Source organism: Eptatretus burgeri, chromosome 2, assembly GCF_056783735.1.
Source record: "Eptatretus burgeri isolate ZD-2024b chromosome 2, Ebu_testis_v1, whole genome shotgun sequence".
In the NCBI taxonomy this organism is placed as follows: Eukaryota; Metazoa; Chordata; class Myxini; order Myxiniformes; family Myxinidae; genus Eptatretus; species Eptatretus burgeri.
Window position 1 is genome coordinate 31,071,397 of NC_140962.1, and position 24,263 is coordinate 31,095,659.

General features: G+C 41.0%; 1 protein-coding gene across 3 annotated transcripts in view; it reads right to left on the minus strand.

Annotated features, from left to right (window-relative positions):
* LOC147031730 (neurobeachin-like protein 1) overlaps window positions 1-24,263 on the minus strand; it is a 246,793-nt gene that overhangs the window by 113,826 nt on the left and 108,704 nt on the right. For all 3 annotated transcript variants that reach the window (XR_015053987.1, XM_085866599.1, XM_085866591.1), the window contains 7 exons: window positions 21,384-21,699; window positions 20,558-20,643; window positions 8,444-8,536; window positions 8,062-8,188; window positions 7,769-7,902; window positions 7,419-7,578; window positions 7,168-7,270 (listed from right to left, as the gene is read on the minus strand). Coding sequence is in view for 2 of the 3 variants with exons in the window: in XM_085866599.1 (XP_085722725.1) it covers window positions 7,168-7,270; window positions 7,419-7,578; window positions 7,769-7,902; window positions 8,062-8,188; window positions 8,444-8,536; window positions 20,558-20,643; window positions 21,384-21,699 (1,019 nt within the window). In the remaining variant the exon portion in view is untranslated. The remainder of the gene's footprint in view (window positions 1-7,167; window positions 7,271-7,418; window positions 7,579-7,768; window positions 7,903-8,061; window positions 8,189-8,443; window positions 8,537-20,557; window positions 20,644-21,383; window positions 21,700-24,263) is intronic.

The following is a 24,263-nucleotide window of genomic DNA, read 5'->3' on the forward strand; positions in this document are numbered from 1 at the left end:
GGCATCCCAGATGTTGTGGGTGTAAATCACACTCTCACTATCTCTCTTCAAATGGACAGTCTGGCAAACCCTCCTATCTAGTCTCTTCACAATCCTCTTCAGGAAGTTCGGTCATTCCATCACCTGGGTCTCACTATCAGCCATGATCTTTTTTGGGCAAACCACATTTCAAAGTTGGCCTCCAAAGCCAGCTCATGGCTGGGCATCCTTCGTCGTACAAAATTCTTTCTTGAACTCCTATCCACCTACAAGGCTTTCATCCACAGCTTGATGGAGTACTGCTCTCACCTCTGGGCTGGCTCCCCTGCCTCACATCTTGCTCAACTCGACGCCATGGAAACAAAGGCCTTCAAGATGATTGAAATCTCCTATCGATGAAGCTGAATCTATGGGCCTATCATTTCACCATCGCAGACAGGTCGGTGATCTCTCTTTCTTCCACTGCCTTCTTTCTGGTCTTGCACCCTCTGCTTTTTCTGTGCCTTGTCTCATTCCCTCCCCCCAAGTTTCTGCAGGGCACACACGGTCCATCATTAACCTCCTTCTTGTGAAACTACCTAAATCCAGGATCACTGCTCGCTTCCACACAATTATTCCTCTTTTTTTCCCCACCTGTGGAACCAACTTCCATATTCTCTTCAATCTAATTCTTCCCTCCAGGTCTTCAAGACAGCTGTTCACCACCATCTCAGATTGTCTTCAATCCAAAATCATGATGTTTTCTACCCTCTTTAAACCCCTCCCCAATCCCTCCTCCTTCCAAATTACCAATTTCCCCTCTTCAGTTTCCTTTTTTATCTATCTTGTCCACCCCATACATCCTCTCCTGACCCCCATTGTTTGTCCAAGTCTGCCTCTATCTTGGCCTTCAACTCTGCTGATGGTGTCCCTCCCCCCCCTCTAGACTCTTTCCTTTTGTCCTGTTGCATCCTGATCCATTCAGTGTACTCGTACTAGCTCTTCCACGAGCCGAGACTATGCAAAAAAAATTTTTTTTTTTTTAATCCAACTGAAAGCAGCACTATTATACATCAATTCTGAACTGAGCTCTCAAGCCTGTCCAGCGGTGATGTCCATCATGTCTGCCCATTTGAATGAGCCCTTCGGTGACTTTCCAGAGCATTAGGCCTTCAAGCAGGTTCTCATCTGCCTGTATTATTACTTGTGAAAAATCGAAGATTTTTCAAGTACATTGTTTGGTTGCGTGCATTATTTTGTCTATTTGTCTGTTTGTTTTGACAAAAATTGAAAGTTTTCAATCATTCGTCAGTCTGCTTAATTTATTTGTATGCTTGTCTGTGGGTGCGACAACTCGCGAACGCTTTCAGCTATCTTTGTCAAACTTTACCAGAGGATTCTGAAGAACAAAAGTGAGGCTGTCAATGCTTTTTGACTATATAGGTCAAAAGGTCAACAGAGGCCAAAGGTCAACTATGAGATTTCTAAAATCCTCAATTTTCATCCGATTGACTAGAAATTTGAACAGGATTTGCATATCAGGTCACTGAATTCAACGAACAAGTATTTTTGAGGTCAACATCGGCCTCATTTCTAAGATTGACAATTTTCATCAGATTGACTTGAAATTTGAAGAGGAGTTGCAGATTTGTTCATTGAATTCAATTCAACCACCAATTATTTTTGAGGTCAACAACTAAGGTGGTATTTATAAAATCCTCAATTTTCATCCCATTGACTTGAAATTTGAAGAGAATTTGCATATCAGGTCAATGAATTCAATGAACAATTATTTTTGAGGTCAACATTGGTCAAAAGATCACAATAGGCCAAAAGTTGACATAGGCCAAACTTCTAAAATTGTCAATTTTCATCCGATTCACTTGAAATTTGAAGAGGATTTGCATATTTGGTCATTGAATTCAACCACCAATTATTTTTAAGGTCAAATTTGTTGAATTGATTTAGCAAGTCGCGTGCTATGCAGGACATATTTCTTGTTGCTTGTGAAAATCGAAGATTTTTCAAGTATATTGGTTGGTCTTCTGCATTATTGTGTCTGTCTCTTTGTTACGACAAAAATTGAAAATTTTCAACATACGTCAGTCAGTCTCGTATGTATGTATGTATGTATGTATGTATGTATGTATGTATGTATGTATGTATGTATATATATATATATATATATATATATATATATATATATATATATATATATGTATGTATACGTACGAGGCCCGTCTAAAAAGTAACGGGACTGAGCCTGCTGTGTGTTCCACTTACACAACTTGAATGAACGGGTTGCGTCACAGTTTTCGCAACATTCCAGCAATATATATATATGATTGGTGATGGTTGACTGCGCTTATTGTGTGATTTTTTTTTACAGGTCGTGCTTTACATGTTGTCTAATCTGAGTCGTCGCACTATGAGTTGTGAGCAGAGAGCCAATCTGAAGTTTCTTGCCAAGTTTGGCAAAACACCTTCCGAATCCTTCGAAATGCTGAAGCAAGTCTACGGGGAAGAAACGATGTCACGTACACGTGCATTTGAATGGCACAAGAGGTGCAAAGAGGGAGGGGAGGAGGTTGAAGACGATCCATGGACTGGAAAACCTTCAACGAGCAGAACGGTAGACAATATCGAGCGTGTGAAGCAGATGGTGCGTGCAGATCATCGACTCATGGTGCGGATGATTGCTGAGGAACTTTCCATCAACAAGGACAATGTCTGGAGCATCATCACTGAAAATCTCGAAATGCGCAAGGTGTGCGCAAAGATGGTCCCCAAGCTGTTGTCCGAGAACCAGAAACAGCAAAGAGTCACTGTCTGACAAGACATTATCGAGCTCCTCGAGGACGATCCAGACCTGCTCGGGAGAGTCATTACTGGCGATGAATCATGGATATTCGAATACGATCCCGAGACCAAACAGCAGAGTCGTCAATGGAAAAGTCCGGCATCGCCAAGACCAAAGAAAGTGAGGATGTCGAAGTCGAAGGTCAAGGTGATGCTCATCGCGTTTTTTGACATCAAGGGAATCGTCCACTTCGAGTTTCTATCACAGGGTCAAACAGTGAATCAATACGTGTACAAGGAGATCCTCCGGCACCTCATGAGATCAGTCCGGGACAAGAGGAGGGATCTGTGGGAGAACAACACCTAGGTGCTCCACCATAGCAACGCTCCTGCTCACAGTGCCCTGAGCATCTGACAGTTCCTGGCGGAGAGGAACTTGCCAACTCTGGAGCAATTCCCATATTCGCCAGACTTGGTCCCTTGTGATTTTGTTCCTCTTCCCCAAGCTCAAGGGGGTGATCAAGGGGACCCTATTTCCTGATGTGGAGGCCATCAAAAGGGCCGTGACGACGGAGCTCTGGAGGATTCCAGAAGAAGCCTTCATTGAAGCGTGGAGCGTGGAAGAAGAGGATGGACAAATGTGTGAGACTGGAGGGAAACTATTTTGAAGGGGACAAGCTGTGATTTAAATATATTTTTTGGAATAAAATTTCTGTGAAGTCAGTCCTGTGACTTTTTAGATGGACCTCGTATGTATGTACGTGAGTGCAATAACTCTCAAACTCTTTCAGCTATCTTTGTCAAAATTTACCAGAGGATTCCGAAGGACAAAAGTGAAGCTGTCAATATTTTTCTTGACTATGTATGTCAAAGGACAAGGTGACAGTGACGTCATTTGCATGATTTTCGTCAAACCTGTCAGGCTCCCGCCTGATGCCTTTTTGTCTGTTTGTTTGTACGTCAATTGCCTACAGGTCAGAATTTCAAACCAATCTTTACGAAATTTCACCACATGGTAAAGTTCGTCATAAGCAAGAAGCCTATTGTTTTTGAGCTCAAATGGTCAAAAGGTCAACGTGAGCCAAAGGTCAACAACTTTGTTGAATTTCGAAAAAATCCTCAATTTTTATCTGATTTACTTGAAATTTGAAAGGGATTTGCATATCAGCTCACTGAATTCAACCACCAATTATTTTTGAGGTCAACATAGGCCAAAGGTTAGCAACTCTGGTGAGATTTCTAAAATCTTCAATTCTCATCCCATTGACATGAAATTTGAAGAAGATTTGTATATAATGTCACTGAATTCAACAAACAAGGACTTTTGAGGTCAACATAGGTCAAAAGGTCAATGAAGGCCACATTTCTAAAATTGTAAATTTTCATCCGATTGACTTGAAATTCGAAGATGATTTGTATATCAGGTCACTGAATTCAACCACAAATTATTTTTAAGGTGAAATTTGTTTTTTGGACTTTGCAAGTATCGTGCTATGCATGACATCTTTCTTGTTTATTACCCTCGCCGAAGGAGAGGGTATTGCATTTGGGTCCATTTGGCTGTCTGTCTGTCTGTTTGTCCGTACAGAACTTTCGTGTTTTTCTCCGCAACCACTTGTCGGATTGAGCCAAAAGTTTCACCGTAGGAGCGACTACTCATGTAGAATGTTTCATTGATAATTATGACATCATAGGTCACATGGTGTGGCAGCCATGTTGAAAAAAACGGAAAAACTTAGGACATCTAGCAATGAAACCGCACCAATGAAAAAATTAAAACTTGGCACATAGCAAGTGCTCCTCATGGGGAATGAGTGTGATTTTTTTTAATGACATCATAGGTGCCTTCGTAATGACATCATAATTGCATATTTCAACGCTACAGTATGAAAAATTTTGACAGTCATCTCGGGATAAAATGGATTACAGAAAAAAAAAATTGATGTCATCAGTCACGTGATTCAGCAGCCGTGTATATATATATATATATATATATATATATATATATATATATATATATATATATATATATATATATATATATATATATATATATATATATAAATATATATATATATATATATATATATATATATATATATATATATATATATATATATATATATATACATATATATATATATATACATATATATATATATACATATATATATATATATATACATATATATATACATATATATATATATATATATACATATATATATATATATATATATACATATATATATATATATATATATATATATACATATATATATATACATATATATATATATATATATATATATATATATATATATATATATATATATATATATATATATATATATATATATATATATATATATATATATATATATATATGTATATATATATATGTATATGTATATATATATATATATATATATATATATATATATATATATATATATATTTTTTTTTTAACCTTTAAAAATACTCTTCTCTGAAGTGGCTGAACATATCGAGGCGAAACTTTACACATATGCCCGCCTATCCACGAGGAACAAAAGGTTCACACATATGACATCATAGGTCACATGGTTTGGCAGCCATATTGGATTTACCCTAAAACCTATTAAAAAAAAATCTTCTCCAGAATAGCTGGACAAATCGAGGGGAAACTTCACACAAATGTTCCCCAAGCAATGGGTGTGCAAGTTTGTTAAGGAATAATTGATAGGTCACATGGTTTGGCAGCTTTGCTGGATTAAAGAAAAATATTAAATAATGTTTTCTCTGGAAACACTTAATCAACTGGTGAAACTTCACAATCATGATCTAGTAGTGATGGGCAATATATGTTTTGAATTTCAACTTGATTGGACGCATGGTCTGGCAGCCAGAATTACTTAATTTTTTGATCTGGGTTCTTTTTGAATGAGGATCACTTAGCTGTGCCTGGATGGATTTGAGGGTAGGGTTGTAGCAGCTGAAACACGAATCCTATCCAGGTTCCTCCTGATGACTTCATCTTTGCTCATTGCTTGTTTGGGCTCCTTCTGATGACTCCAATACAGGACTGTACCTATTTGGTCTTTCATTTGATTCGAATTGAATTAATTTTAATCCCATTCTAAATTCAATTGAATAATAATAAAATAAAAAAAACATCATGAGTCAGGGTCAGGTGTCGATCAAAGCGGGGTTGTATCAAAGTGGGACGTCTTGGTACCCAGTCATCACTGGCAGCAGTTATAAAGTGGCAGTTCTCATTATGTCTCTTCTTAATTACACAATACACAAGTACACAAACACCACACAAAATGTACACCACACAAAATGTACACCACACAAAACAAGTCCTGGCAAGGGTCTGCAATCTCTGACTGATCTTTTTCTTGTTTCTTGTTGTGACAGGACTTTTTCCTGGTTTCTGAAGGAAGTTTCTGCAGACATGGATGAAAGTGGATGTAGATTGCACAGTGCTGTCCACACACACTCTAACCCACGCCCAAGCTAATATAAGAAGAATTGTCATGTCTCCATTGGTTTGTCAGTTAAAAAAAAAAAAAAACAGCAGGCTCAGTATTGACTTTCACAAAGGTTGTAATCTGCCAACTCTGTTCAGCCTGATCTCGCATGCACCGATAGTGCACAATCATTTATTGATTCTTATATGCACTACAGTAACTTGTTTGAGTACTAAAATGCTAGAGAAGCACATCCCTTCAAGCAAAAAAAAAGTCCACACTGTTTTATCACTCTCCCCAGAAGAGTCTCTTTGGTAAGTGAACTAGTAGTTCAAATAAATCAACTGTATCCAGACAAACTTGCAAAAGGGAAGCCATTCAGAAGAGGAGACTATTAAGAAAAAAACAGCATTAAAACTAGAACGGCACTTGTTAGAGTGCATACCTCCGCAGGGCTGAACATTTTGCATTTTGTATCCCAATGATAAGGTGGATCTGGATCCGGCCCTGAAACCAAAATCTAATCGGCTTGTTCTTGTAACATACCAAACTTATCCAACAAGTTTCATCCGAATGCGTTCACAACGTTTTGAGATATCATGCCATGCATCGTTTTTGACCCTATCCCTCAACGGTGAAGAATTACTTACAAAACTCCATCATCCGGAACCAGATTAGGATCTTCACCAAAATGTAATCAATTAGTCCTTGGCACATACCCAACTTGTCCACTAACTTTTGGCCAAATATGTCAATAACTTTTAAGATATCATGCTCACTGCTCACAGACAGTCTGACACACAAACAGAAACAAAACCTCTGTCCACCTTATATTTGGTGACAGAGGTAATAAAAAACAACATAAATCTACTTTGACCAAATGGGGAAAAAAAAAATTCACCGTTGTCTTTCTTAGAAAGGAATTGAGACAGCTTTGTGGGAAACAAGTCCTCACCCATAGTGCAGACGCACAACGTCAAGTAGAAACTGCACACCATAGCGTTTGCGAAACTGTTTCCGGTTGTCTCGGATGAGTGTGGAGACATATTGGATGTGACCTGAGAAGCAGCAGAAGCAAAACCAACTTAATTAGAAACAATCAAACTACCAATGTAACAAAATCCTTTATATTGCATTCCAGATGACATTTCCTCTGATGATGCTTGTAATGCAGAAATTGTCTGTCTACAGCCTAATTAACCTCACCGATGCGAACAGGGAAGTCTGTATTGGCCCAGAGGCGGAAGTCAAAGATTAAATAATGGTATGCGTGGTGAAGAAGCAGGTTGTGGTTCTCGCTTTGTAATGTTTCAACCAGCAGCTGGCATGCCGATAGGAAGCTCACGTCTATGAGAGTGACATTTACCTGGAATGGTGGGAATATGACAATTTGATAAAATTGGTTTTGGATGGGGGGGGGGGGGTTAGGAGTGGAACAGGGATGCAAAGTATGAGCAAAAAAGGTTAATCTATAAATTAATGAAAAACTTAAAGTGTAGAAAAGGGCTCAAGAGAAATTTCAGGCATGTACAAGTAGGAACATGAAAAATGTTCACCTGTTGTAGAAGAGCTCCAATCATGGCCAGGCCTTGGCCCTGTGCCAAAGTATCCTGGTTAATGAGGTGACCTTTGATAAAGTTCTTGATCATGAGAATAAAGCAAGCAACATGATTTTTCTCCAAACGCAATTCTGCAAAAAAAAAAATACAATTCAAGAAACCATCAATAAATTAATTGATCACAAATATTTTTTTTAATATGGGGAGAATCAAACAATCTTGTGATTAATGACTAACCATCACACATTGCCATTTCTAAAGATACTCACAGTCATGGAATTCAAACTCACCAAAAGAACGAATAGGAGAACCCTCAGTTGCATAGTCCTGCTTGAGACTACTTTCTGGTCCGATACTCCTGAGTTGCTCAAGCAAAGGAAGCAACACTTGGACACCTCCAATGCAATTTATTACGTCCTGTGCAGAAATACAAAACAAAACGTGATTACAGATGCAAGTCAACCTGAGGCACACTGAGGTTACTGTTGGACAATTTCCACTGCACAAATTGACTGCATGTGGCGAGTGCATTTCTCAACTCAGAAGCTCAGAGTTTGCCATGACTTTCTTGGCTGTGGATTGTAAGAAAACAAAAGCAAGCACATTGAAGTCAGTCAGTGGATATGTGCTTGAATGCACAAAAGTAAAATAGTGCAAGAACGTAATGCTTACTTTGACATCCCAGTTAACGACAGTCTTTCCAGTCAGTCTGCCATCAAAAAGCTGACTTGGAGCTAGGTCGAGACACATCAAGTTATGGCAGGCCTGCAGGAAACCAAAAGAAGAAAAACCCCAAAATATAAAATGGAATTGCCAGAAGATCAGATCACGTTCTTGCATGGAAAATAATGAAATCGGATAAGAGGAATGCACAGGTATTTACAAATAAAAAAAATTTAAACAATTCTAAACACTCATTAAGGATCTTCTCCATATATTATATGGAGAACAGGGGCATACCCCCACTACATCGTAAAGGTTACAGCCTGAACCAGCCTGAGTAATACACAGTGGTTAATAAGAGCAAAAGATTACAACTAACATTGTCATCGCCAGTGTGGGAGAAAAATTTATATTAATGTATTCTAAGTTGTAACAAATGGAGTTTAAGAAAATGTAACTGTTATGCTACAAGTTGAATTGGCTGTCATTTCTGGCCAAAAGACTTTTGCCTTAAATGATAAGAAATGTGTTGTTCTGGAACAGAGTGACCGAGCTGATAAACGAACCTTTGCCTAGAAATGTACGAAGTGGATTCTCGTCTAAAGGACACGTCTGCATTCTGGGTGAATATCCCCCAACCTCTCTCTCATGAAAGTATAAAATGCTTTGAAATGGAAAATTGTTTCAGTGGAAGTACCTGAGAAAGTATTAGAATCTCAGTGGCTTGTACTCCTTGGAACTGACCAAGTACCAAGTTAGAATAAAACTCTCTGATGTAATGTGGATGTGAATTGAATCGGGTTGGTCTAACTGTTAACTAAAGCAAGAATAAATGAAATAGAACCAAATAATATTGCAATCAATGGGGATTCTTAAGTTCATTGTACAAAGGTGAGAAGTGTATGGTGGATAATTAGAAAATAAATTGTTTCACAAGGAAGGACTTGTGTGGACATCAGTTTTATCAGTGTCGATAGGGTTTTTGTAGGATTTTATAACCAAATCGGACAAACGTTAAACTCTGCCTGAAGTCAAATAGGATTCCACAATCGGCCAGTTAGAATCCTTCAGGAGGACGACGATCACAACAAGGTGGGTTCAAAAAAATCCACAACACCAGCATACATGGTTGGCTTTTAACAGTTGTCCATGTTTTTCTTGTATTCTCAAGCATACATATTATCATGTGCACAGGGTAAACAAAATTTTTCTCAACCATCCCCATACACTTGTGGCATGGCTCCAAGATAGCCGAAAGATGATTGGTAAAATTTGAAATGAAACCCCGCACTTCCTGAACACTGCTTCCTGCTGTTCTAATAACCATTTTTGTATTGTGTCGAGACTCATGGAGGAGCTAAAACATAGAACAGATTAGGACATAACAAAACAGAAAGAACAGTACAGTACTGCAGTAATACCTCATGTTGTGCTCAGGAGGACAGAGAACACAGGAGGGGGTGAACAAGATAGAGACAATGACAAACTCTTAATCAAGGAAATAGAAGGGAAAACTTGAAAATTGGAAAGAGGTCGGCTTTGGGAGGGTTAATGGGGGTAGAAAAGATCATGGTTGTGGACAGGAATGGGGATGGTGGTGATTAGCTGCCTTGAAGCCCTGGAAGGAAGAATGAGATTGAAGAGGCTGAGGAAGTTGGTTCCACAGGCAGGAAAAAAAGGGGAACAAATGAGTGGAGGTGAGCAGTGAGTCTAGATTTTGGGAGTTTCACCAGAAGGGGTTTACTGGCAGACTACATGCACCCTGCAGAGATGTGCGGGGAGGAGGAAAGGCAGAGCAAAGAAATGGCAGAGTTGCAAAGACCAGAAAGAACAGCAACTTGTCTGCAATGTTACGATATAATAGGCTCAGAGACTCAAATTAATCACGGGAGATTCCAATGATTTTGAAGTCATCGGTTTCCACGACGTCAAGCTGAGCAAGGTGTGAGGTAGGGGCCCAACCCAGAAGGGAGAGCAGTACTCTATCGAGCTGTGGATGAATGTCATGGAAGTCAAAGTTCAGGTGTGCCAAAGAAAAAACAAAGAAAATGATGGATGATGGCATCAGGCCGTTGATGGTCTGTCATGAGGCATTGAAGACCGGCTTTGAAGGCCAACTTAGAAGAGTGGTTTCTCAAGAAAGATCACGGTGAATCGTGAGTCCCAAATGTTTTAGTAAATTAACTTCTTCAAAAGGATTGTTGAGGAAGTAGTTGGGAGGGTTTGCCATACAGTCTTTTTGGAGAGAAAGGGTGAGTGTGAGATTTATCAGGATTAAAATACATGTTCCAAATGTTGGACCAGCTTGTGATTCTACCAAGTTCTGCGAAGAGGGAAGAGGCTGCTGCCTTCCTATCTGAAGGATGAGATGTCACGGCAACAGATGAAGTTATCAGCAAAGAGACAAAGAGGATTTTCAAGAGTCAGAAAGAGCGTTGATAAAGATTAGGAATAGGACTGCACCTTGAAACACTGCCTTGAGGACTTCTAGGACAGACACAGAGAGGAGATGAGAGGATCCCATTGAGAGCCACACATTGGCCACACCAATAAGGATGTAGAGGAAGTCAGTAAACAAAGAGTGGAGTTGGCGTTGGATGCCATAGGAAAATAATTTGGAGAGCAAGGTGGGATGCTAGATTATCAAAAGCTCGAGATATATCTATAGAGACAGCACTGATCTCATGTCTGAAATTAAGGGCCTGCATCAAGCTTAACCGGCTCTCCATCTTCTCCGACAAAATGCTCCTTCAATGAGTTAACTTCGTTTTAGTTAACGAAGTGTCTGAAATGAAGGGCCTCTATCCATTGTTGGGAGAGTTGAAGCAGCATGTCCAAGGTAGAATGACCTGGTCTGAATCTCAATTGATGACCTGAGATGAGGCTGTTGGAGAAAAGGAATGATCAAATGTCAACTCTGATGATGGATTCCATGACTTTGCTGATGATAACATGTAAGCCGATAGGTCTGTATAGTTAAGGTGAGCAGTTTTTACAGGATGTTTATGTAATGTAGTGATGTTGCATAACTTCCAACCAGATTGCAGATGACCTCGGGCAAATTAAAGGGTGAACAGAGCCACAAAGAGGACGTACAAGAACAGCAGAGCAGGCTTTTAGGACAAGTATGCTAATGCTGTCCAGGCCAGTTGCAGAATCAGTCGGGGGTTCCCAGAAAGACGGTATTTTATCCATGATGATATTCCACAGCATTTAATAACACATAATTACTGATAATGACACATGCACAGGTGTTTTGCATCAAGTTTGAAAATAGAAGAGAGTCAGAGCAGGTGGACCTTGTTATGCAAATCAGAAGGTAGGCCAGTGAGTTTAAAGCAGGACAATAAGGGGTGAAAGAATGATGATCCCAAGATTAAGGCCTCACAACTGCATCATGTGATAAAAAAAAAAGTTGCCAAACTTGAAAAGTGTAACATGAATGACTGGAGCTGAACTCCTGCTCCATAGTTTGATATTTCACACATCACTGTTTCCATTGAAAGGAAAGATTCCTCATACCAGGAGGTAATTAAAATTCCCACCATTCATGTGAAATCAGTTCTTTTTAAGTGTATGCAGTTATTTAGCAGTTTATATATGAAGATTCAAATCACATCGTGGCATTCAAATTATTATTATTTTTTTCCATCCGGTCAGGTTAGATCCAATTTCCCGAGTTCAAGAAGACGATCAAGGTGGGTGCTCAGTGCCGTGAAGTACAGCAAGAAACTTCTGCACCAACCATGGAATGTCAGCAACTTTGTATGCAACATATTTATATGGTTTTTACAGAACGTTGTTCACAATAAAGTTGATATTCATGTTCCACTTTGCGAATTATTAATGGAGTCGAATGAAAAATGTACATTTCCTATTCAAGTAGTCTTTCAATTTGTAAGAAAGAAATGTTTTCCACTCCAAAACCAAAGCAGGCATTTACATGCATAAAACCTCTCATCACATACGACTCCATTTCTGATCCAAAGTGGAACGAAATCTATTTGAAAGCTCTTTTTGTCACACTAAGCGCGTCAACCCGCTTCGCTTCGCTGACAGGTTTAATCAAAAGACAGTATGTTGTACTTCACAAACATATTGCATGTTATATCTGTGAATCTCAATGAGGATGTAAAATGAGGCGAATGATATGGGAAAAGGATCTTTCATAACATTTAATTGTTATTGTCATGACTGGTGTTGTTTGTGTGCTCCTTAAGCGTACTTTTATGTATTTCTGTGCTCCTCCCATGTCGTTCTATCAAAGCCTGCTTTTAAAACAGGCATACCTGTGATTAAACGAAGATAAATTTTGGTTCAAAGTAAATCGATTATTAGCTTTTCAAACAAGTAAATAAAAAATTATTAGAATCATTTTAATTATTGCACTACAGCAGGAACCCTTTGGAGTTTCGAACTAAGCAAGGCACGCACGTACACGTGCACATGAGCACGACAGCATTGCAGATTGAGATATCAGTACTACCCAGCGATTTTGGCTTAAATAATGCAGAAACCAAGAAAATGACCAAATACCAGGACCTCAAAAATGAGATAAAGACATCTTGGAAGCTGAAGTGTCGAAATTGAACCAGTGATAATTGGAGCAACAAGAATAATAAAGAAGAACCTCATTGAGATTTTGAAAACCATCCGTGGGAATATTACCACAAACTACAATTCGACGCAGTCCGGGGTTCGGTGACTATCCTGAAAAGAACCCTCGGAACAAAACTCTGAGAACAACAAAGTGAAATAGCTTGATTCATGGTGATGGTGGATACTTTGAGTACTGGGAGAACTTCGTTCCGTCTCCTCAAACTCACAAATGAAGATAACAATCAAATACACACACCTCCATTTAGTAAAGGCCCAGTCACACCTTGACGTTTTAGCCAGCAATGGCAACGTATCAAAATGTATGAAAAACGCTGGCTTACGCTGAACTTTTGATGGTTTTTTTTTAAGATTCGGACATATTCATAACGAGTTCGTCGTATGCATAACATATTAGTAACGGACACAGAACGTTTCATTGTCGTATAGATAACTTCTACCAATGAATACTTAGCCTGTTGTCGGCGTTCACAACCTATGCCCAACGATAGTCTAACTTATGCATAGCGCGCTGCACGTATCGCTGACGATCACGTGGCGTAGCCTATTAAAAGGCTGCCGCACAATGATTCAAATCATAACCGCCGGAGAAATGGAAGTGTCAACATCACAGTCACACCTTGCCGACCTCTGAAAAATGCGTCTAAAACGCTGGCGCACGTCGAATACGGTGTGGGTAAGTTTGGTATACGTGAATAGAATGCTAAAGTACGATATCATACGTCGTAGTAAGTGCAGTACGTCTTGAAATTTTAAACGTGTTAAAATTTTATGACGTACTTGCCGTATGCCTCACACGTTCCACATGCGATGGGAATAAGTTGTAAGCACGATATGCGATCGTTGGCACATGTCGACAAAAGTTACTTGTAAGTTACTCATAAGTCGAAACACGTCGAGGTAATGGTTAGCGTCAGTGTTTCAGACTCCCTGTTTTTTTTTTTTTTCTTCGGTATGACGGTGATGTTGATACTTTGATTTCTAGTGCGGTTATAATATAATATAATTAATAGGCTGCTGCTCAACGATTTAAATCATAATCGCACTAGAAATCGAAGTGTCAACATCACCGTCATACTGAAGAAGAAAAAAAATAAAAAACAGGGAGTCTGGAACACTGACGCTAACCATTACCTCGACGTGTTTCGACTTATGAGTACCTTACAAGTAACGTGTGTGGTCATGTGTCAACGATCGCGTAACGTGCCTACAACACGTTACTCATAGGTTAGAAATAAGTTTTGGGAACGCTAAACATTACCTCGACGCGTTTCGACTTATGATTAACTTACAAGTAACGTGTGTCGACGTGTGTCAACGATTGCATAACGTGCCTACAACTTATGGCCAGCGTAGCGGAACTTGTGAGTCATACGCTGGCATAAGTCATAAAATTTCAAGCATGCTAAAATTTGAGGACAACCGCCAAGTACAACGATGAAAGCCAGCGTACTACGACGTATGGCAGTGTTTTTCAGCGTGCTCTCAATGTTTCCAAAACTTAAGGCCCGGTCACATCTTGACGTTTTAGCCAGCGATGGCAACGTATTAAAATGTATGTAAAACGCTGGCTGACGTTGAACTTTTGATGTTTTTTTTTTTTAAGATTCGGACGTATTCATAACGAGTTGGTCGTATGCATAACATATTAGTAATGGACACAGAACGTTTCGTTGTGTTATAGATAACTTATACCAACGAATGCTGAACCTGTTGTCGGCCTACACAACCTATGCCCAACGATAGTCTAACTTCGGCATAGCGCGTTGCACGCATCGCCGACGATGTCGTGACGTAGCCTATTAAAAGGCTGACGCACAACGATTCGAATCATAACTGCCGTAGAAATGGAAGTGACAACATTGCGGTCACACCTTGGCGATCTTGCCAGCGTATGCCGACCTAAGAAAAATGTGTCTAAAACGTTGGGGGCATGACAAATACGGTATGAGTAAGTTTGGTATACGTGAGTAGAACGCTAAAGTATGCTATCATACGTCGTAGTAAGTAGAGTACGTCAAGAAATTTTAAACATGTTCAAAATTTTACGACGTACTCGGCGTATGACACACGTTCCGCATGCGATGGGGATAAGTTTTACACACGATATGCGGACGCTTACACACGTCCACAAAGGCTACTTATAAGATACTCATAAGTCGAAACACGTCACGGTAATGTCTTTTTTTCGCGAAACTTATTTCTAACTTATGTTTGACGTGCTTTGAACCAATTCTTTACGTAGTCCCAACACACATCGACGTATGTAGACGTATTAAAATGACGTCTTCCGGTCGACAAAAAAAAAAAATGAATGTGTTTCTAGCTTACAACTGCCATATAAAGACGTGTTTCCAGCGGTTTTGGGAATTGGTATATAAAAATGCTGCTCATAAAAGGGGAACCCAACAGTGTTTTCGAGTTCCTTTTTGAGTCGATGTCCATGTCAGCAGTAACAGTATCAGTATCAGTATTAGTATTAGTAGTAGTAGTTTGTTCATGTTGGCAGTAGTAGGTGAGTGTGAGGGGGAGGGTGTGGGTTATGATGGATCGTCCTTGCGTCCGCGTGTCCACGGGTAGGTTCATAGGCTGCTACTCAACGATTTAAATGGCTGCATCTCCACTATTGAAAGTAGACGCTTGCGCTCAAAAATTGGTTTTTTTTACACTCAACGACTTTTAAACGGTACCACTCAACTATTTTCATTGTTTACAATGAACGATTTAAATTGCTGTCACTCGTCTTTGTTTTTTGACGCTGGGGTTTGGAAATTTGAAGCGTTTCTTCTGAACGTGTTAAAACGCTCAAACTCGACTATTTTAAATAGACGCTGCCGATGGACAATTGGAATCATAGCCAAGCTAGACATCGAAGTGTGAACATCCTCGTCATGCCGAAGAAAAGTTTGAAGAATGCTGCAAATAAGTGCCCTGGTCGTGGCCGTGGACGCTGACGCAAGGACGATCCATTATATCGACGTCTTTCAGCCTATGAGTAACTTAAAAGTAACGTCTGTCGATGTGTGGCAACGATCGCGTAACGTGCCAACAACACGTTAATCATAGGTTAGAAATAAGTTTCGGGTACGCTAAACATTACCTCGGCGTGTCTCAACTTATGATTAACTTACAAGTAGCATGTGTTGACGTCTGTCAACGATCGCAGACCGTGCATACAACTTGTGGCCAGCGTAGCGGAACGTGTGAGTCATACGCCGGCATACGTCGCGAAATTTCAAGCATGAAAAAATTTGAGGACAACCGAAAAGTACAACGTTTAAAGCCAACGTACAACGACGTATGGCAGTGTTTTTCAGCGTGCTCTCAATGTTATCAAAACTTACCCATAACGTATTCAACGTGTGCCAGCGTTTTAGAAAAAAAATTCAAAAATCGGCATACGTTGGCCAAAACGTCAAGGTGTGACCGGGCCTTTACCCATAACGTATTCGACGTGTGCCAGCGTTTGACAAATTTTTCAAAAATCGGCATAAGCTGGCTAAAACGTCAAGGTGTGACTGGGCCTTAACAGATGACGAACAAGAGATACCTCCATATACCAGTATCCTCAACTACCAGATCTTTATTATAGCAATGAAAAAAAAAAAAACGAACACAAGAAATGCAAAGGAATGGAGACATGGAGAAAGAATGGTGTGTAAAACGTCAAAGGATAAACAATTTGAGTAAACAATAAAAAATAGGGAAGAACAAAAAACAACAGGAAAGGAAATAGCCACAGAAACCTATCTTTTGATCTGTTCTTTTCCAACATTCCCTCCAGGGCTTCAAAAGCAGGCGGTACATCACCATCTCATGTCATGTCATGTCATCCCCCATCCTTGCCCACCCACAATCCTTATCCCCATCGACCCTTCCTAACCAAAATGCATTTCAGTACTTTGAAGTTGCTCTGATTTCCCTTTGTCTGTCTGTCTGTCTGTCTGTCTGTCTGTCTGTCTCTCCTTTTTCTGTTCATTAATTCCATTGACTATTATATGCATCTATTGCCCCACTGCCCTACTGTCAGCCATGCTTTGCATGAACTTTTATCTTGGAAATAACCTTTTTTTCAGTTTGCAACCACAACATCAGGAAGGAAAATGGTATTGGAATAAATAGGTTTTCAGCAGCAGAAAGAATGGCTTGGCAGTGACGCAAAACGATACAGATGCACAACCTTCCATGAAGGAAAGAGAGGACAACAGCGAGAGAAACAATCCTCAGCCTTTATGGAAGCACACAAATGGGCCAAAGAGTTGCCTTCCCTGGAAGGGGCTTTGACAAATCCAGCTTGCATTCTTTCAGCATGCCGTTTTCAAGAATGCTCAGAGTTCCTCTGCCAATTGGGGAAGTTCCCAATAATTTGAAGTGTTAATACAGCAATGTGCATTTATATTGTAGCAACGCAACTTCTTATTGAAAATACGTAAGATTGTCTTTGAAAGGAAAAAAATGGAGGACAAACGACAATTTCTCACTAAGAATGCAATTCGGGATGAAACGTGTGTTCATCATTTAAATAACACATCCAAATGACAGTGTGGCCTGGAAAAAAACATTTATACACAATTTCCGATCCAAAGCCTCAGCTGAGAGAGTCATGGACTCTGTCATTAGGGATGCAGCGGCATAGCTGTTAGGAAAGTGTAAATGGTAAAGGTCAATGCAAAACAACACAAAGGGTGTCGGTGTCAAGTTGGAGAACATCGTGGGACAGTTTTATAACATCAGAACAGAACATATAGAACATCCACCTTTTTGTGGCACCGTCCTGCTGCTCCAGAAACTTCAGGTCATGTGACATCCTATTCAGTCTTGGACCACATTTCTGAATGGTTTTCCCAACATCTTTTTTTGTCTCAGGTAATAAATGTATAAAAGTAGCATTTACCCCTCCTCGTCACTTGAAGTCTGATTCAGGTTATATTGCTATTCTGTCATGTCACTCAGGCAGTACAAGCTTTGACTTTGGGTTCGTTGGTGGAACATCCTGCCTTCAAGTGTTCAATCTCACTCTTCCCTCTCAGGGTTCAACTTGGCAGCATACTACCGCCTCAGATTAACCCCCATCTATCAACAGGATGTTTTCTGTCCTCGTTAAGGCCGAAGTCACATTTGCTCTACGTCTCGGATACGGCGGCCGTACCCCCCCCCGCCCCCCTGAATTGACAGAAACGTGCAGCGGCCGCAGAGTTTCTGAGGTGGCCTCAGGGTGGCCCTACGCCGTATGGCTATCTTTTACAGGCCGTAGGGGTCGCCGTGGAATTATAGCGCGGAGTTATAACTTTTTTCATTTCTACGTTGGCCGTAGCAATTCGACAAGCCGTAGCCGTGACATAGATGTGTTCCACGTGGACCGTACGTAGGGCGTATGGTGGGCTTGCGTTATTCGTGTGGCTGCCGTAGGCTCTTATCAATGAAAAATGAATTTTGCCAATTTTGCCGCTCGAGATCAGAGTATTGGTGTTTGCCACCAGTGTTGGGCACAAAAGCGATAATCCGATAACAGATAATTATCGAAGTTTACTTTTTTAAATTGGACTATTATTAACTTTTTAACTACCATTTATCGTTATCAGACCAGTTAACTTCCGATAACTCGATTTTTTAGTCCGATAATGTCCGTTATTTTTTTGTTCGCTAACATTTTTATCGTTTCAGGGTCGCATTTCGCCGTTTCCGGGTCGCATGTTCTTGGTGTGTTTGTAAGGTCGTGTATCTCATTTTTTAATTAACGGTGCCTTCCTGTTTGTGTGCGCAGCATTCCGCGGACCTATTCCCGTTGCTCATTCGGTAAGAAATGGACATTAATTTGTTTGTTGGATTCACATTGTGTCCTTGACCCATCCCGTTAACCTCCCAATGCATGTTGGACTCCGTCCAGTTAAACGTGCTGTGTGTGCTGTGTGTGCTGTGTGTCGCCTTGCGGGCACCTTGAGGCTACCTTGCGTCTGCCTTGAAAATTCAATGGCCGCCGCAGGGACGCCCTAAGCTCACCGTGCGACATCAAATCAAAGACCGTACGGCACCCCCATGTTTTCGGTCTCCACAATTTCTAAATACGCCGTGCGGCTCCCCGAAAAATAAAAACATATGTGACCGTGGAAATACTGCGGCCGCCCTATAATTGCTAGTGGCCGTAGATTTTGTAGACCCTACGGGCGCCGAGCCAAATGTGACTTAGGCCTATAAGCACCCACACGCCTTCTCAACCTCTCCAGATCTACTTGTACTACGTTTCCTTCCCTCCATTCAAACTCTTGGTTGTGTCCATATGTTGGCACACTGCCCCAATGTCAGTGCTTTGCCTTCCACCCTCCATCACCTTGCTCTTCCATGAGCCTCGACTTTGAATAAAAATTACGAGATGTGTGAGTGCAGACCATTGGTTGGAAAATATTTTCCCATGAATTAGACATCTCAATGCAGCTCTGTCTGCATGCTGTCTCAAAATAGCCACGTGGAGCATTCTGTCTGGATTGACTTGGCATGGCTGCCGCACCCAGCTCAGGCAACTGCTTGCATTCCATTTGTTATATTTAATTATTCTGTTTATTTCTGATCAAAGGTGCATGGAGAAGGTCTTACATATATTGTACTGTTTCACATTCAGGAGAAAAACATTAGTTGATGTCAGTGTAGTTTTAAATGGATTACGAGGATTAATAAGCAAAGGGCTGACAGGATGGCCATTAGTTATGCACACTCACCTCTAAGCTGTGTAGGTAGCAAAGGTTGGAATCCCAAACCAGCTAAAAACTGTCACCCAAGTGTTTCAAAGGCACGGTGATTCATCAATATGTGCGTCCCGTCCCTCCGGTGGCTGTTAAACTGGTGTCCTGTCTGCCGGCATTAGTTGGTGAATGTAAAATAGCCCACGGTGTCCTTCGCGAAGAGATGGCGAGCTATCGTGGCACCATGAAAAAATTCCAAATTCCTGCTCTGACTACTGCTAGGAGAGGGATTGAGCGATCTGTCTGGTTGGAGCAGAGACCTCGAATGTTTGACGTCCATACTGTTAGGGCCATACTGTTGGCCCATCACTCACTGGTGAAGAATTACTTAAGAATTCCAGTATCCGGATCCAAATCTTCACCAAAATTGAATCAATTTGTCCTTGTCACACACCCAACCTGTCCAATAAATGTTTTTATCCTAATCCGTCCACAACTTTTTGAGATGTCCTGCTCACAGACAAACAAACAGACAGGAGTGAAAACATAACCTCAGTTCACCTTCGGTGGCGGAGGTAACTACACTTTGTTTCTCCTTATTGACAATTTGAGCCTTGCCAACAGCACACATGACCGATTGTACACAGTGCAGAAATTATCATTTTGTTCATTGATAAATTAGGGGTCTGAATAAATTAAATGTTTGATATTTTATCCAAGAGTTGATAATGTAATTAAACTTTGTGCAGGTAGTTTTATAAAGAAAGGAAAATTAAAAACATCAACCCGTGTCACACAGGTAAGCAAATCATATGAAGTCGCACCACACCTTGGGCGTGTAATGGAGCAGCATTTTACTGGGAAGGTCGAGAAGCTCCACTTCAGGAGCTCTAAATGGGAAGTGGTTGTTTGGTCCTGGAAAGAAAGATTGTACAAAGTAAAAATTGTTCCGAGAGCTCAACTCAACGTCGATAGTCATCCTTCCTTGGTTAGTTTGCCACAGCATTCTGCACACAGCTCGGTTCAAAGGATCTGGCTTCAGAACTCAAGTCACACAATAACTTTCCTCCCACAACCCCCATCAATTTATAACTACAGCAAAGCAAACCGTTTTTAGGAACAGCTTTGAGGACAATGGAGGAATGTTAAATGAACCGTTTTCTTGCAGTCCGCACTTGAAAAAAAAAAAAAAAACTTGACTTTGAAGCAGACTCGTTAATTAATCTTGAGAAGAATGAGGTGCATCGATTGTAAAATGGAACCAAGGTTATAAACGAATGAAATACAGAGCAAAACTTAGAAACCAACTCAAAAATGATAGTTAAAAAAAACAATGTACATTGTACAGCGTACATTGTACCAGCTGGCAAGTGTAAAACTGGAGGGAAAACGATTCTATGTCTGGGCTGCTGATTTGGGGATTATAAGTAAACACCAAAATTTTATACGTGTCATGATCTACGAATCAATTACAAACCAGATTGAAAAACTTGTCTTTTTTCCCTTTTTATCTGTACATTGTCACAAGTTTCAAACAAGACTGCAAAACCATCAACAGATATGCTGCCACTTGCGAACAGAATTTTGAAATCAAAGACATTTTTAGGCAGTAATCTTAAAAAAAAAAAAAACACACACAATTTCATTCGACCTACCAGCACGATGCAGGGCCTTCAAATGCACAAGCTGTAAGGTGTCATGGAAAACAAACACTGTGCCCAGCTGTCCTCTCAGAGAGCTTGGGGAACCCCACTCGCCGTCTTGTGTGCCAGCTGGGATGGTGCGCACATCGGCAGAGGTGGCTGGCCGTCCAGGTGTCAACCCAGGAAGCACCGACGGTCGACTAGGGCTGATCGAAAGTCCTGCCAGTTGCCCGGTTGGGACCGATGGCACCGAAATTTCAGGGATTTGGCTTGGTGAAGGAGTTATGGTCCGATTTCCAGCAGAACCAATGCAACAAGATGTAAAAGGCTGTGAAAATCAAAAATTTCCAAATGTCAGGTGAATTGATTCACCACTTTAGTCATGATTTCGAGCCATATTTAACCACAATCTTTTCTGCAATAATTCACTTATCCTTAGAGATATGGCTAAAGAAAGAGATGAAAACAGAGTAAAAGAGATGGAAAAGAAGAAAAAAGCAAGGATTAGAATGAATAAAGAGAACTGTGAAAAATACAAATAGAAATGTGAAAGGAACAAAGATGTCAGGAAGAACCCAGACAGATAGATTTCAGAAGTTACTCCCCAGGCTCAAACACAGCAACATGGACAAGCTGCCAGAGATCCGTCAGTGGGGAAGCACAGTCCACACAGCATCAGCATGTGGTACAAACATAATGAAATGGCAGACCAAGAAGGACCCCAAAGAAGAAAAGAGCAAAGATGGAGTCATCAAGAGGAACCAGGATCGGATTCGGGTTTCAGCTGCTACTCCATGACCCTCAAACCCATCTAGACGCAGCCAAGTGAGCCTCACAGAAAATTTTCTGCAAGAATTCACTTCTCCTTAGAGAGAGGGATAAAGAAAGATGAAAACAGAGTAAACTCGAAGGGCACTCTGTGGAGTGCATAGTGCACACCTCCGCCTCATAATGCCTGATTCACGAGAACATATCGGGCCCAATACATTTTTGAGATATCATGCAAGATATCGTTTTTAGCCCGATCCCTCATTAGTGAAGAATCGCTTTTAAAATTCTAGTAGTCGGATCCGGATCCGGATCTTCACCAAAATCTAATCAGTTCATACTTGTCACACACCCAACGTGCCCACAAAATTTCATCTGGATCCGTCCACAACTTTTTGAGATATCCTGTACACAAACAGACAAACAAACAGACAAACAAACAAACAGACAGAAAGGGATGAAAACATAACCTCCTTCACCTCCAGTAGCAGTGGTAATGAGATGAAAGAGAAGAAAAAGCAAGAATTGGAATGAATAAAGAGAGCTGTGAAAAAAAATATATATATAGAAATGTGAAAGGAACAAAGATGTCAGGAAGAACACAGACAGATATATTTCAGCAGTTACTCCCAAGGCTCAAACACTATATACAGGGGGCTGCAAAAGTAGGTATACAGTAATGATATCTTCTTCCTCTTTCGGCTTGCTCCCGTTAGGGGTCGCCACAGCGGATCAACCTTCTCCATTTCGCTCTATCCTCCACATCTTCCATTGACACTCCAATCACCCGCATGTCCACCCTCACCGTATCCATGAACCTCTTCTTTGGCCTTCCTCTTCTCCTCCTGCCTGGCGGCTCCATCTTTAGCATCCTTCTCCCGATATACTCCGCTTCCCTCCTGTGCACATGTCCAAACCATCTCAATCTCGCCTCTCTCACTTTGTCTCCAAACCGACCTACCTGCGCTGTCCCTCTAATATACTCATTTCTTATCCTATCCATCCTCGTCACTCCCAACGAGAATCGCAGCATCTTTAACTCTGCCACCTCCAGCTCCGCTTCCTGTCTTTTTGTTAGTGCCACTGACTCCAAACCATACAACATAGCTGGTCTCACTACCGTATTATATACTTTCCCCTTCACTCTTGCAGCTACCCTTCTGTCACAAATCACTCCTGCAACTCTTCTCCACCCACTCCATCCTGCCTGCACTCTCTTTTTCACTTCTCTCCCACACTCTCCGTTACTTTGGACAGTTGATCCCAAGTATTTAAACCAATCCACCTTCCCCACCTCAACTCCTTGCAACCGCACCATACCACCACCCTCCCTCTCATTTACGCACATGTACTCTGTCTTACTCTGACTGACTATCATTCCCCTTCTCTCCAGTGCGTACCTCCACCGCTCGAGGCTCGCCTCAGCCTGCTCCCGACTCTCCCTACAGATCATGATGTCATCCGCGAACATCATAGTCCATGGGGACTCCAGTCTGATCTCGTCCGTCAACCTGTCCATCACCATTGCAAACAGGAAAGGGCTCAGAGTCGATCCTTGGTGCAATCCCACTTTAACCTTAAACCGGTCCGTCATTCCTACCGCACACCTCACCGCTGTCACACTGTCCTCATACATATCCTGCACGATCCTCACATACTTCTCCACCACTGCCGACTTCCTCATACAATGCCACAACTCCTCTCTTGGCACCCTATCATAAGCTTTCTCTAAATCCACAAACACACAATGTAACTCCTTCTGGCCTTCCCTATACTTCTCCATCAACATTCTCAAAGCAAACATCGCATCAGTGGTGCTCTTTCCTGGCATAAACCCATATTGCTGCTCACAGATCATCACCTCTCCTCTCAACCTAGCTTCCACTACTCTTTCCCACAACTTCATGGGGTGGCTTAACAACTTTATCCCTCTGTAATTACCACAGCTCTGCACATCACCCTTATTCTTGAAAATCGGAACCAGTACACTTAACCTCCACTCCTCCGGCATCCTCTCACTTTCCAAGACTGTATTAAACAATCTGGTTAACAACCCCACTGCCATCTCTCCAAAGCACTTCCATGCCTCCACTGGTATATCATCTGGGCCAACCACCTTTCCAC